Here is a 12,097-nt window from a genome sequence, read left to right on the forward strand (position 1 = left end):
TTTTTTAAAAAAATTGAGGTGAAATTCACATAACATAAAAATTAACCATCGTAGGGCTTCCCTGGTGGCGCAGTGGTTGAGAGTCTGCCTGCTGATGCAGGGGACACAGGTTCGTTCCCCGGTCCGGGAAGATCCCACATGCCGCGGAGCGGCTGGGCCCGTGAGCCATGGCCGCTGAGCCTGCGCGTCCGGAGCCTGTGCTCTGCAACGGGAGAGGCCCCAACAGTGAGAGGCCCCGGTACCGCAAAAAAAAAAAAAAAAAAAAATAACCATTGTAAAGTGTATACTGTGGTGACATTTAGTACATTTACAGAGTTGTGCAACCATCAGCACTATCTTGTTCTAAGACATTTTCACACTCTCAGAGGAGACCTTATGCACATTAAGAAGTCACTCTCCATTCCCACCCACCCCCTGGCAACCACTATTCTGCTTCGTGTTTCTGTGGGTTTATCTATAGTAGATTTTTCATATAAATGGAATCATACAGTACGTGACCTTTATGTCTGACTTCTTTCACTTAGCATGTTTTCAAGGTCCATTCATGTTATAGTGTGCATCAGTATATCATTTCTTTTTATGGCTGAATATAATATTTCATTGTATGGATATACAACATTTTGTTTATTCATCCATCTGTTGATGGACATTTGGGTTGTTTCTACCTTTTGGCTATTGCAAATAATGCTGTTATGAACATTTGTGTACAAGCATTTGCTTGAAAACCTGTTTTCAATTCTTTGGGGTATAGACACAGGAGTGGCATTGTTGGGACATGCTAATTCTGTGGTTAACTTTTTATAGATTTGCTAAACTGTTTTCCACAGCAGCTGCACCATTTTATATTCCAACCAGCAACGTACAAGAGTTCCAATATCTTCACATTTTTGTCAACATTTTCTACTTTTTAAAAAAAATTATAGGGATCTTGGTAAGGATGAGAATTGGTATCTCATTGTGGTTTTGATTTGCCTTTTCCTAATGACCAGTGATGCTGAACATCTTTACAAGTGCTTGTTAGCTATTCATATAGAGTACTTATATATTTGGATACAAGTCCCTTATCAGGTATATGACCCTCTAGTGAATTTTTCATTAAAGTTATTGTACTTTTCAGGTCTAGAATTTTTATTTGGTTTCATGTTATAATTTCTGTCTGTTTATTGATAGTCTCTTTTGGTTCAGTCATTGTTCTCCTGGTTCCCTTTAGTTCTTAGTCTATGATTTTCTTTATTTCTTTGATCATATTTAAGGCTGTTAATTTAAAGTCATTGTCTAGTAAGTCCAATGTTTTTCCAGTGACAGTTTCTGTTAATTTCTTTCTTTTTTTTTTTTTTTTTGCGGTACGCGGGCCTCTCACTGTTGTGGCCTCTCCCATTGTGGAGCACAGGCTCCGGATGCGCAGGCTCCACGGCATGGGGGATCTTCCCGGACTGGGGCACGAACATGCATCCCCTGCATCGGCAGGCAGACTCTCAACCACTGCGCCACCAGGGAAGCCCAATTTCTTTTTTTCATGGGAATGTGCTGTACTTTCTTTTTTCTTTGCATACCTCAATTTTTTTGTTGAAACTGGACATTTTGAATAGTATAATGTGGTAACTTTGGTAATCAGATTCTTCCTTCTCTGGGTTTGTTCTTGTTCCTTTGTGTGCTTTGTATTTGCTTATTCAGTGACTTTTGCAAACTATTTTTAAAGACTTATTCTTTGTTGTATATGCTCTCTGCAGTCTGTTCCTTAAGCTTGTGGTCAGCTCATGTTTTGATAAGATGTTCTTAAATGCCTAGAGCAAAAAGAGAACCAAAGAAAGACAAGGGAAAAAACCTCTCTCGGCCTTCGCAGATTGGCTCTGTGTTGGGCCTTCCTCTAATGCTTGGCCAGGCCATTTACAACTCCACCCTAGCATTCACACCCTGCTGATACTGAGCCTAAAGATCAGAGAGAGATTAAAGCTTAGGTTCCTGTCATGTCTTTTCTGAGCATGTGTCCTGCTCTCGGCATGTGCTTGGCTTTCTAGACTCTTCCCTCTTTCTATCTTGTTCCCTCTTCACTTTTGATTAAATTGCCATAGAAGATCCAAGCCTTATTTTACATCATTGCTTCAGAAGGAGACACATTTTGTTTGTTGTGAACTTTAATTTAGTAGAATTTTTTTCCCTTTATCTCAATTTTGTAGTGATTGTGTAATTCTGAGGTTCCAACATTTCAAGATGAATGAAAGATCTTGCAAATTGATTGATGCTGTCACAGTTGTTCTCACTGTAGTTTCATTCTTGAAAGTCTGTATGTACCTTTGTCAAATGCTTTTATTGAGCACTTACTGTGGGACTGGAATTGTGTTATATACTTTATGTGGTTTTCTTATCTAACGCTGTCTACAACCCCAAGAGTTAGGTACTATTATTATCTGTATTTTATTGATAAGGAAACAAGTTTAGAGAGTTCAAATAATTTACTCATATCTCTCACAGCTATGACTATGTTGTATAGCATTAAACTCTTAAGCATCATTTACTGTTTGCTTCACAAGAATGGGATTTCTAGGACTTCTTTTTTTCCACTTTATCTTCATTTCTATTTTTATTTCTACTCTTAATTGTATTATCATTTTTTACCACATTTCTCAGGCATGCAGAAACAAATCAGCAAACTAACAGAAACCACTGGAAAGTACAAACTACAAACAAAAGACTAACAGCAGTAGTGAATTCAATTTGGAATAGAATGCTATGTGTGAATAACATAGGGATAGTCCTGTAGTTCCTCCATTTCTAGAAGAAAATTCTAATGATACTTGGTTGTAGATGAAGCTTAGATATTTAGAAACTTAGGAAACAGACACTCTCATTAAAAGAGTTTATTGGACACCTTATCTTTGATAAAGGTGGCAGGAATGTACAGTGGAGAAAGGACAGCCTCTTCAATAAGTGGTGCTGGGAAAACTGGACAGGTACATGTAAAAGTATGAGATTAGATCACTCCCTAACACCATACACAAAAATAAGCTCAAAATGGATTAAAGACCTAAATATAAGGCCAGACACTATCAAACTCTTAGAGGAAAACATAGGCAGAACACTCTATGACATAAATCACAGCAAGATCCTTTCTGACCCACCTCCTAGAGTAATGGAAATAAAAACAAAAATAAACAAATGGGACCTAATGAAACTTCAAAGCTTTTGCACAGCAAAAGAAACCATAAACAAGACCAAAAGACAACCCTCAGAATGGGAGAAAATATTTGCAAATGAAGCAACCGACAAAGGATTAATCTCCAAAATTTACAAGCAGCTCATGCAGCTCAATAACAAAAAAACAAACAACCCAATCCAAAAATGGGCAGAAGACCTAAATAGACATTTCTCCAAAGAAGATATACAGACGGCCAACAAACACATGAAAGAATGCTCAACATCATTAATCATTAGAGAAATGCAAATCAAAACTACAATGAGATATCATCTCACACCAGTCAGAATGGCCATCATCAAAAAATCTAGAAACAATAAATGCTGGAGAGGGTGTGGAGAAAAGGGAACACTCTTGCACTGCTGGTGGGAATGTGAATTGGTTCAGCCACTATGGAGAACAGTATGGAGGTTCCTTAAAAAGCTACAAATAGAACTACCATATGACCCAGCAATCCCACTACTGGGCATATACCCTGAGAAAACCGAAATTCAAAAAGAGTCATGTACCAAAATGTTCATTGCAGCTCTATTTACAATAGCCCGGAGATGGAAACAACCTAAATGCCCATCATCGGATGAATGGATAAAGAAGATGTGGCACATATATACAATGGAATATTACTCAGCCATAAAAAGAAACGAAATTGAGCTATTTGTAGTGAGGTGGATAGACCTAGAGTCTGTCATACAGAGTGAAGTAAGTCAGAAAGAAAAAGACAAATACCGTATGCTAACACATATATATGGAATTTAAGAAAAAAAATGTCATGAAGAACCTAGGGGTAAGGCAGGAATAAAGACGCAGACCTCCTAGAGAACGGACTTGAGGTTATGGGGAGGGGGAAGGGTGAGCTGTGACAGGGCGAGAGAGAGTCATGGACATATACACACTAACAAATGTAGTAAGGTAGATAGCTAGTGGGAAGCAGCCGCATGGCACAGGGATATTGGCTCGGTGCTTTGTGACAGCCTGGAGGGGTGGGATAGGGAGGGTGGGAGGGAGGGAGATGCAAGAGGGAAGAGATATGGGAACATATGTATATGTATAACTGATTCACTTTGTTATAAAGCAGAAACTAACACACCATTGTAAAGCAATTATACCCCAATAAAGATGTTAAAAAAAAAAGAGTTTATTTACTGCAATGCTTATATGCTATTAAAAACAATTTTAATGCCTCAAATGGTGTTTCTAATAATGACAAGGCACTATGTCAAAGATGCATATTTGAACAAAATTGTTTCATGAAATGTAAATGTGGAAAAGTAATATTTATAAACTAAGTTATGTGATTTTAGATGTTCTAGTTGAATTAATAGATTAACTTTTAGAAGTAGAAAAAGGGTGGTCCAGTGGTTAGGATGCCACACTTTCACTGCCCAGGGCACGGGTTCCATCCCTGGTAGGGGAGCTGGGATCCCACAAGCCGTGAGGCGTGGCCAAAAAAAAAAAGTAGAAAAAAAAATCTTAAGACTCTGAAGATGTGCATATCATCTCTCGTCCTTCCACCTTCAACCCAAGCCAGAGAGAGGACTAGAATATTCTTTAACTTCTGAAAATCTAGCCAGACCCCTTCTATTGCTGTAGTTTCTGCTGACCTCTAATTGCCTATAACCATGAAAATGACTTCAGGGAGTTGGAAGCTGGGCTATAGGTGGATGCAATATAGGTAAGATAAATTTTGTTAGCGAAAAGGAGGAAAGCTCAAGACCAGTATTAATACATGCACGCAAACTGGTCTTTCAATTGTCCATGATGACCTAAGGAGCTTACCCCAGAATGTAAATCAATGCACTGCTTCCTTTACTGAAAAAGTCTTGCTATTAAAAACAAAAGTCAGTTAAACTAAATGGTGTCTTTAGTGACTCAGTTTGCATTCTGGCACAAGTTCCTTTTCTCATCATGGGCTGGTAACAAACTCTTTGTGGACTGGTATTGGTCTGAGGATCACAATTTGAAACCCCGTTAAAAAGACGGTAAAGTGCATTTTGAAGAGCATATAGCCACAAGGACAAAGAGAACAGGATAGAAGAACTAAGAAGAAAACTTCAGAAACTGGAAAGCAGTTGGATAATAGTAACTAACATTAGAAGACCAAGAAAGAAATTCTTAGCTAGTATGAGATAAGCCAAAAAGTAACCTGGCTTATATCACCAAGCCCCCAAATATATGTAATTGATAGCACCAGGTGCCTCTGGAAGTAGAGACAAAGAACTAACAACAGGAGGATTCATTGTAAGCCTGTTTCAGAAGCAGTTAGACCCTAGATCATCTCCCTAAGTCCAGTGTCTGCTTTCCCCTCATCCTGGCAAAAGACTGGTCGTTTAGTCTCAAAAGGGGGTGAAAGGATCAGAGAGTCTCTGAACTGGGAGATATCAGGCATAGTGGAGAGTGTGGAATGTTCTGAAAGCAAAAGGTTAATGAAAGTTTATTTATTAAAAATCGAGCATCCCAGGGACTTCCCTGGTGGTCCAATTGTTGGGACTCCATGCTTCCATTGCAGAGGGTGTGGGTTCAACCCCCGGTCGGAGAACTAAGATCCCACATGCCACACAGTGTGGCCAAAAAGTAAAAAAAAAAAAAAAAAAATTTAATTAAAAAAAAATTTTTTTAAATTGAGCATCCCAGCCTTTATTCCCTACTCAGTTCCCAGGATGCTGGCAACCGGGCCTTTACCATTCAGGTAAGAGATTGAAAGAGCTCTGGGAAAGTGATAAATCAAAAAGGAAAGACCAGATTTCTGGAGTTTCAAAAGAACATGGCTCAGTTGGATTACTCTATAGAGAAAACCACACTTGACAGGCCCCATCCATATGCAGAGACTTCCAGTCATCCTTTTAGTGACCGCTCTTAAATATGAGCAGACAGCCAAGGATTATAGACATTTGAGGAAAGCATTTAATATGAAAGACTGAGACTTAAAAAAAAAAAAAGACAAAAAGCCAATTGGAGGAAGGCTTGTGGGGAGAAGTACATTTCCCAAAATTACTAATATTTTTAGAGAGATAAAAGATATTGAACTCAATCAACAAGAACAGGATGCTTTAAAAAAGTTTACAGAACAGGAACAGTAACAACAGCTCTTTCAAATTAAACAAATTAAAAAGCCAATTAAATAAAAGGATTTATTAATAAAGTTGAGGAAATATCCCAGAAAGTAAAACAAAAGCTCAAAAAGGGGAGGTGTAAGACAGAAGAAAAATAAGGTTCAACTTTAGGAACTCCAGAAAGAGAAAACAGAGGGAAGGAAGTCATTAAAGAAATAAATTAGGAAGATTTTACAGAATAAAAGGGCTCACCAAATGTCTAGCATAATGGATGAAAACAGTCCCATACTGAGTAACATCACTGAGAAATTTTAGGACAAAAAGAAAATCTTAGAGTCTTTGAGATTGGGAGTGAAGGGGAAAGACGTAGGTTTTATATGACGTTTCAAGGATTAGACTGGAGTTACATTACTCAACAGCAACTCTGGAAGCCATAATACGTAAAGACATAAAAATGTCTTTAAAATTACTCAGGAAAACAGTTGCCAAGCTAGAATTATATACCTAGCCAAACAATTAACTCACTGTAAGGGAAGAATAAAGACATACTGAAATAACCAAGGTTTCAAAAATTTCATCTCCCATACTGTCTTTCTTAGAAAGTTATTGGAAGATGTTCCCTACCAAGATGAAGGAATAAAGCAAGAAATTGGAAAATCATAGGGCTCAGGAAGCAGGGAACCCAATGAGAGAGAGAGAGAGAGAGAGGGAGAGAATGTGAGGAGTACAAAGGGGAGATTCAAGATGACAGCTGTGCAGCAGGTCTAAATAGCAGCCCAGTCCATATTAGAGCAAGTCAGAGACTCCTGAATATATTTTTTCAAGAAGAAGGAATTAATAGACTACTGTACCTGATGTGTTTAAGTGTACTGAGAGGAGAGTTATAAAATTGGTGGAGAGGTTGGGGTTAAGTTAGTGTAAAGTAGTGTGCAAAAAAGAAGTAAAGGGTGAAAGAATGAAAGATAGATAGATATTATTGGGCTGCAGTCATCTCATTGAACCTCATAAGAAACCCTGAACCCGAATTGCCCAGCCATGGGGTTCCTGGATTCCTGACTCAGAGGAAATGAATGAGATAATAAATATTCATTGTTGTTTTAAAGCTAACCTAAGTTTTAGGTTAATGTATTATGTAGCAATAGATAACTAATACAGATTTTGGTACCTGGAAGTAGGCTGTTGCCATAATGAAAACTTAAAAATGTGGGAGTGGCTTTGGAACTGATTAGTGGGAGGAAGTTGGAAGGACCTTGAGATAGTGGAAGACTGAAGATCCTTGTAAAGACTGTTATTAGAAGCTTGATAACCTGTGAGGTTACCAGTAAAGACTTTAAGGAGAATGAGGAAAATGTTATTGGAAACTAGAGGAAAGGAGATCCGTGCTATGCTGTGGCAAAAAAAAAAAAAGTAGCAACACGGTCACCTACAGTAATATGCAAAGTAGAAAATATATTTAATAAACTGGGTGATAGAGCTAAGGAAATTTCCAGACAAAGTGTTAGAAGTGCTGCATGGCTGCTTCTTGCTGCTTATAGTAAAATGCAAGGGGAGTGCCTTAAAGGAAGGACTATTAAATATAAAGGAGCCAGGAACTGTTGGGTTTGAAAATTCCCAGCCCCTCCAATGGCAAATGATGCTAAAATTAGAGATGGCTTTCTGGCAAAGATTAACTCCAGGGCACAATCAGAAAAATATAGTCTAAAAATGAAGCCAAGATATGACTATAATATCTGTGTTATGACCTCAAGAGATTTAAGGCAGTGCCTCAAAGAACCAGTGTCAAACACTTAAGAGTGTTGTTCCTCAGCAGCCTTTGCAGAAAAGGGCTTTTCTCAGAGATTTGTGGGTAGGGCTTTTGCCTAATGGTTTGAAACCTAATAAGATTCACGAAAGACCTGCAAAGTTTTTTTGTTTGTTTTTTCTTAAACTTTGTTACCGTTTAATCATTGACAATGTTCTCTACACTAACGCCACATTCGTAGTCATCAGTGCTGTTATGATCTGCAAAGTTTTTAAGAGAATTGTATTAGCAGAAACACCAGCAGGATTGAAAGGAATGGATAGAATAAAATGAAAAGAAGCTTTCGAGCCTCAAAAGTTGTAGGGGCATGAAGCAGTCTGTAGAAACTACTCAGCCGCAAATATGGGCTCCCTTTCATGGAAAAGGAGGGATGACTCAGAGGGTAGAACCAAGAGCTGTGGAGAATCATTCCTGTATTCTGAGTTCTAATCAAGGAACTACTAACATGTGCCCAATGGATTTCAGATTTGCTAGTTACTAGTAACTCCTCTAAACCTCCTGATTTTCCCCTTTTGGAGTGGAGGGTGTATAGCAACTATCCTTTGCATGTCTCACCATTTTATAGTGTTGCATGAGTGTGTGCTGGGTAAAGAACTTGTCTCTGTGGTTCACAAATCTTAAGGTTGAGAGAAACTGTGCATGAGGAGCGTCATCCCTGAGTTACTTTAAGTGGTGAGATCCTGGACTTTAAGCTGATGCTGTAAATGAATGAGACTTTGGGGTGGTGTGGGAGGACTAAAGGTAGTTTGCATTTAGGTGGCTGGAGTATGGGGTGTGGTGGTTTACAAACATGTCTTCAACAGGTGGAGCTGGGCTGCCCTGGGGGTGCAGTGGATAAGCATCCACCTGCCAATGCAGGGGACACGGGTTCCAGCCCCGGTGCGGGAAGATCCCACGTGCCACGGAGCAACTAAGCCCGTGGGTCACAACTACTGAGCCCATGTGCCACAACTACTGAGCCTGCACTCTAGAGCCCGTGAGCCACAACTACTGAACCCACGTGCCACAACTACTGAGCCTGCGTTCTAGAGCCCACGTGCCTCAACTACTGAGCCCATGTGCCACAACTACTGAGCCTGTGCTCTAGAGCCCACGAGCCACAACTACTGAGCCCACGCGCCACAACTACTGAAGCCCATGCGCCTAGAGCCCATGCTCCGCAACAAGAGAAGCCACCACAATGAGAAGCCTGCGCACCGCAACGAAGAGTAGCCCCGCTATCTGCAACTAGAGAAAGCCCGTGCGCAGCAACGAAGACCCAACACAGCTGAAACAAATAGGTGGAGCCGAATTCCATTCCCCTTGAATGTGGGCCAGATTTAGTGACTTGCTTCTGATGAATAAAATGCGGCAGAAGTGATGTGACGTGGCTTTTGAGGGTAGGTCATAAAAGGATAGCTTCTGCCTGGCGCACACTCCATCTCTCTCTTGTTCTCCTTTCCTCTGCCACCTCCGTCTCTCTTTCAGATCACTTATTCTTTAGGAAAGCCAGCTGCCATGTTGTGAAGACACTCAAGCAGCTCTTTGGAGAGTAGAGGGACCCAGATGAGGAGGAACTGAGGCTTCCTGCCAAAACCCAGCACCAGTGTGCCAGTAATATGTAAAATAAATCCTTCAGCCCTGGTCAAGCCTTCAGGTGACTGCAGCTTTGACTGACAACTTGCTGCAACCTTGTGAGAAATCCTGAAATGGCTGAGCTGTTCCTAAATTCCTGGCACAGAGACCATATGAGATAGTAAGTGTTTATTGTTGTTCTAGTCCACTGAGTTGGGGCAGTTAGTTACACAGCAATAGATTAACAATGGATCTAGCCAAAATTGTGATATAATCGTAATGGGAAGAAAATGGACCTCTCAAAATCTACCCACCTAAATATGTAAAGTGAATTGTCTATGGTCATGTTAATGTAGGGAGGCAATACGTTTTTTCATATTTTTCACAGTGATAGACTGATAACATATAACTAGCATTCTTTGCACTCTGTCTTTAAAAATGAGTAGACAGGGCTTCCCTGGTGGCGCAGTGGTTGAGAGTACGCCTGCCGATGCAGGGGACACGGGTTCGTGCCCAGGTCCAGGAGGATCCCACATGCCACGGAGCGGCTGGGCCCGTGAGCCATGGCCGCTGAGCCTGCGCGTCCGGAGCCTGTGCTCCGCAACGGGAGAGGCCACAACAGTGAGAGGCCCGCGTACCACCAAAAAAAAAAAAAAAGTGCTTAAAAAAAAAAGAAGAGTAGACATGGATTAAAAGCAAAGAATTTTAGAGATGGGAGGAAAATAAGAGATTATGTAATTCACGTCTTCTGTTTAGAGGGAATTTTAGAAATAGTAGGTACACAATATATGGTTTTGGTGTATGTATGACATACATCTATTTATTCTGAAGGTATTATTTAAAATTTTGATTTATCAAAATAATACCTATACATAGTTAAACAATCCAATATTACTAATATCTTTCTTATCAAAAACAGTCCTATCCATTTTTGTATCCCAAGACAGCCACTTTTACCTTTTAACATGAATCTTCTGATAATCACCCTCATAGTTTCAGATAATGAGATTATACTATTGTTTCTCGATTTATTAGCTTTAGAGAGTATTTACTGACTTTGCATTATGATCATGGAGAATTTCTTTCTTATCCCAACTTCTCCAATTTCCCAGTAGAATTACAATTTTCAGTTAAGCCAGTGCTTAATATTTACACCATAAATATAAATAGTTTTCACTGCTGAGTCAGGTAATATACAATGATTATCTGTCTTCATATGGACGTTTGTTTTCTTGGAGTTAATTATTTCCTTTTCTTTATTTTGCTTAATTTTCTATATATGTACAGCTTGTTTGGTACTCATGTATTAACAGATCCGATGAATGCCCGGCAATCATTGTTTCAAATTCAAACACATCATATAATCCATCCGACCCACAGCCTTCTGTCCTCTTGCTCAAATAGGGACAGTGGCTCTCTAGACTAGCTGTCATGTTAGGACTTTCCTTAGCCATTCTGGTTTGGGGATTGTTTTTGAAAGATTTTGCAAATGTGAATATAACTAGAAGGAGGAAGCATTAATATTTTAAAGAGAATCCTAAATTATTAATGTATACTGTTTCTATGTCCTAGATTCACCAGCCTGTGAGGTCACATAAAATGAATTCACTTTTGCTTTTGATGCCCAAGGTATAGGGGCTCAAGTCTTCACAGTTTGAATGCAAGATCTTAGCACCTTTGCAACATTGCAACTTTGCAAAGTGCCCTCTGAGTTTTTCTGGGGGTCCACAAAAGGGATATACTTACTAACTAGTCTATCCACTGGTTACCACAAGGCACTTGCCGTGTTTTTCCTTTTCTGCTGTGACCCCCTGGCCGATGTGTATCGCCCTGAATGCTGTTTGAAGGGGCTGATGGTCTCCCTCACTGCTGATGGTATTGCTCGTAAGATAGATGTTATATTTGCCAAGGGTGTTTTTTCCTGATGTCGCCATTGCCAGGAACACCAGGGGTACTAGGCTTGATGGGAGGTGGTTAGACTGACCCTTTCCCCACTTCCACGCCGCTTACCTACTCCCCCTCCTCCATTGCTCAAAATCCAGGGTTTATAGACTCTTTCGGCTTCTCTTTTTTGTAGTTTCCTACTTACACACCTGCCCATAGCTCCTCTGTCCAATCCAATGATAATCAACAGTCACAACCAGCTGCTAAGCACCGATTTCAGCAGGGACAACACAAAAGCCAGAAGGCTCAGAAACATAGCTCAGCCACATAACTTATTCCCAAACCAGAATGTTCAACATTCATATTCTAGTGAGGTTCTCAAGCCAGAGAAACAGTCAGCTTTAAAGTGAGATGAAGTCTTCATTCTGGAGATGGAACAGTAACTTGCAGCTTTCAAATAATGGACCGCTTTCTCTGCTAAACAAGATTTTAAATGCCTTAGCATCTCCTCTCAATCCAAGCACCATATTGCCAATCTTTAAACACATATGTCCATATTCTTTTAGAAACCCCAAAGAGTTTTTTTTCTTTGGGTAAATTTGGAAGCCTTCTATT

General features: G+C 39.8%; 1 protein-coding gene across 4 annotated transcripts in view; it reads right to left on the minus strand.

Moving 5' to 3' along the window:
* The window catches only part of ACMSD (aminocarboxymuconate semialdehyde decarboxylase), a 64,766-nt gene that overhangs the window by 18,794 nt on the left and 33,875 nt on the right, over positions 1-12,097 (minus strand). Inside the window, exon 9 of one of the 4 annotated variants that reach the window (XM_067742116.1) lies at positions 11,837-11,959. The exons of the other annotated variants lie outside the window; for them this stretch is intronic. Within the exon in view, the coding sequence (XP_067598217.1) occupies positions 11,936-11,959 (24 nt within the window). The 3' untranslated portion in view covers positions 11,837-11,935. Of the gene's footprint in view, positions 1-11,836; positions 11,960-12,097 lie in introns of those variants that run through there. 4 annotated transcript variants of the gene reach the window in all.

Source organism: Pseudorca crassidens, chromosome 6, assembly GCF_039906515.1.
Source record: "Pseudorca crassidens isolate mPseCra1 chromosome 6, mPseCra1.hap1, whole genome shotgun sequence".
Taxonomy (NCBI): Eukaryota; Metazoa; Chordata; class Mammalia; order Artiodactyla; family Delphinidae; genus Pseudorca; species Pseudorca crassidens.